Source organism: Carcharhinus amblyrhynchos, chromosome 1 (genome assembly GCF_965287045.1).
Source record: "Carcharhinus amblyrhynchos chromosome 1, sCarAmb.v2.hapA, whole genome shotgun sequence".
Classification (NCBI taxonomy): domain Eukaryota; kingdom Metazoa; phylum Chordata; class Chondrichthyes; order Carcharhiniformes; family Carcharhinidae; genus Carcharhinus; species Carcharhinus amblyrhynchos.
In genome coordinates, this window is record NC_137324.1 from 69,041,408 (window position 1) to 69,044,680 (window position 3,273).

General features: G+C 43.0%; 1 protein-coding gene across 1 annotated transcript; it reads right to left on the reverse strand.

The window, feature by feature from the left end:
- Positions 1 to 344: 344 nt before the first annotated feature.
- Positions 345 to 1,571, reverse strand: htr1aa (5-hydroxytryptamine (serotonin) receptor 1A a). The gene has a single exon (XM_080198108.1). It carries the CDS (start codon positions 1,569 to 1,571, stop codon positions 345 to 347), a length of 1,227 nt encoding a protein of 408 aa, XP_080054234.1.
- Between the last annotated feature and the right edge of the window lie 1,702 nt (positions 1,572 to 3,273).

Genomic DNA, 3,273 nt, shown 5'->3' on the forward strand with positions numbered 1-3,273 from the left:
TCCCGCCCCGCACTGGGCTTTACCAGCAATGTCCAGGACTGTATTTTTGTTTTAATTAAATCGCAGAACAACGCAGTTACTTCTCAGTTACATTCAGGGACATCAGGTAGATAATCTAACATTGAAACGGAGTAGACGTTCTGTCCTAATTTGAAACGTTGTTGAAAGCTGTCAGCACAAATGTAGTCACCTGTCTACAGCAATAGGATGGATTCAGTTGCACTCCAGTCACAGATGCATATTAAAATCAATATTAAAAGTTGATACATGCTTAAAATTTTGTGAGAATTTTCCGGTTCAGTACGTCGCAACTATGAATTGTAATCGTCGAAATAATGATTGAATTATTGTCTGCAGAACTTGCATTTGATAATTTTCTTGAAAGCACTTTGGAAATCCTTATTGAAGTAGGCATAAATGATGGGATTTAGGAGTGAATTGGAGTAGCCTTGCCAGTTGATGACAGCGTGGAGCCAGATTGGCATATAACAATGTTGTCCACAAAACGGCAACACAAGGGCCACAATGAAAAATGGCAACCAACAAAAGATGAAGGTGCCCATGATGATGCCCAAAGTCTTCACAGTTTTCCTCTCGCGGGCAAGGGCCACCTTTCTCTTCGCTTCAATGTTCTTATCGTTCCTAGCCTCAAAGCACGGTGTCGATTGGCTGTTGCTGTTGCTGGGCAGGTGAAGGTAGCTCTTGGAGTTTTGGTGGACTTCGATGACTTCTAAGACCGAGCCCTCTTCCCCATGCCGGATTGCCCCGTTGATGCAGGCGGGTTTCGGCTCCACGCTCCTCTTCCAGTTCTTGCTGTTCTCGCAGTTGTTTTTCTTCTGAATGGCGGCCGGAGAAACAGTCAGGCAAGTGTCCGCTACTTTTTGCTTCTCAGATTTCTTCACGGTCTTGCGAATGCGGAATCTAGCGGCTTTGAATATTCTCCCATACAGGACCAGCATCAATATCAGCGGGATATAAAAGGCGCCGAAAGTAGAATAAATGGTGTAGCCGGGATCCTGGCTAATATTACAAGCGTCGGGGTCAGCTCTATCTTCGGGTGTTCTCCAGCCCAACATGGGAGGAATTGAAATTAAAAAACCGATTAGCCATGTCAGGCTTATCAGAACTGCAGCTCGTCTGGGAGTCCTCTTGTTGACATAGTCTATTGGATCTGTAATAGCCCAATACCTGTCCAGAGCAATAGCGCAGAGGTGCAGGATAGAGGATGTACAGCACAACACATCTAAAGATATAAAAATGTCACAAGTTACCTGTCCCAGGGTCCACTTGTTCAGAACTTGGTACAAAGCAGCCATAGGTAGCACTAACACTGAGACCATCAGGTCTGTTACAGCCAAAGACCCTATTAAATAATTGGCTACATTTTGGAGAGAGCGCTCCAGTGCTATTGCCGCGATCACACAAGTATTTCCAATGATGGAACAAAGGATCATAGTCCCGATAAACAATGAAGTTATAATCTGATAAGTGAGCGTCACCTCAGAAAAGTTGGTCTGGTTTTCCTTCGTAAAAGTGGAGTCTGGGAAGGTGCTGTTGTTGAACATTTCCATTCCGGGAGGGTGAAGGAGAAGTTGTGTCAGTCCTCGGGGCTCCAAATTCCGGACGAAGCTACATCATTTAAAGCGAAAGATGAACTGACCCCACAAAACGCGTCGTTACATTTCTTACTTCTATAAATCATTGGCTTTCCCCTCAACGAATGTGACTGAGTGAATTAATATATACTGCCGTCCAGGATACGTCAGATCGCTAATAGGTCCCTGAAGTGTGCCTTTCCATGCTGATGCTGACTCAGGCTGATGTTAGTGTAAGTAGGAACAGCTCGGACCATGCCTGCACCTTGATTCGTCTCCACCTCCACCTTTCTCCCCTCTACCTCGAGCAACACGTTCCCTGAAATCTGTCCGCCGACCTAGGTTTTCTCTCACTGTGCTTGGAGCAGATCTGATTCTCGGATCAATAATGCAGGCGGAGTTGGTCATTCCCTTACGTCGCTCGGCCGTTTTCTGTGCGTACCTTGCCCAACGTGATGACAGTGAGAAGGAAATTCGTCCGATACTTTCCCCCCCAGCCCCCGGAGGTAATGCCGGGAGTCCATTCACCCTGCTCCGTGTGCAGGCGTTTGTTGTTTCGGTATATTCTGTATCGGGATGAAAGGACAAAAATGAGGGAAATGAATTATTCGAATATCGCAGTTAAGCAAATCACCATGTTTGAGACCGATAAACACTGGAGTGTGGGGAAAAGACACTTGATTGATATTTATTTGACCCAATTACCATTAAGCTACTTTGTTTCTATAACTTTTTCATGAAGTTAATTTCTATATTGTAACAGTAGTTTGACACAATGTGCATCACTCCTTGGGTATTGTGTAACACCTCTGAATAATGCTTAACATGGGGCAGACCTGGGCTGACGGAATCAGTGTCAATGGAGCCATAAATCCATTGCCCAGAGGAGGGATGTATGTTCTATTCAAAAGTGTGCAGTGATTTGCTTCCATTCTTTTGCTGAATATAAGTCACTTTAAACGCCGAGTATGTATCTCGTTCACCCAAACACCAAGATAAAAGAAAACATAACTTCTATTTTTTTTCGCAATTGCCGATGAATTCCACCCCCCCCCGCAAGTTTTATATCAGGACCACGGACAGCTCATAACTCAAAGGAGATCTGCTGCCACCTAGAGATCTTTAAATAAAACTTCACCGATTAAACAGAGCAACCGAACCGGCAAAAACATACACATAGCAGGGTCAGTCATTTAACTGTGTTTCACAGCTTCAAATGAAATGAGCCAAATAGTGAACGTAGCTCAATAATTTAACGCAACTAGATTTCATTTTTTATTATTATTAAACGAAGCTCATTATTATCATTAAGTATCTCGCCTCTCCTGGTTTGTAAGACTGCATTCATCACTTTTTCGGGCACCACTTTAGCGGCTTAAACGATCGAAAGTGACATTCAACTTTGCGTTAAAGACAGTGTAGGTTTCCTTACAGTGACTTTAGCATAACGGAGTGGATTCAAGGATGGTTCAAAGTATTTATATGAGAAACAGTTCAAACTGAGGATGTCTTTTTGGTTTGATAAATGTATGTGCAAACTGTCAGTGGTCCTTGTTGGAATGGGAGGAATTGACTTTAATTTTACAATTATTTAAACTATTAACCAACAACGAATTGTAAACCTGGCAAGAATAATCTGCATACAATGATTTTTTATAGAAAATAATTTCGGGATTTA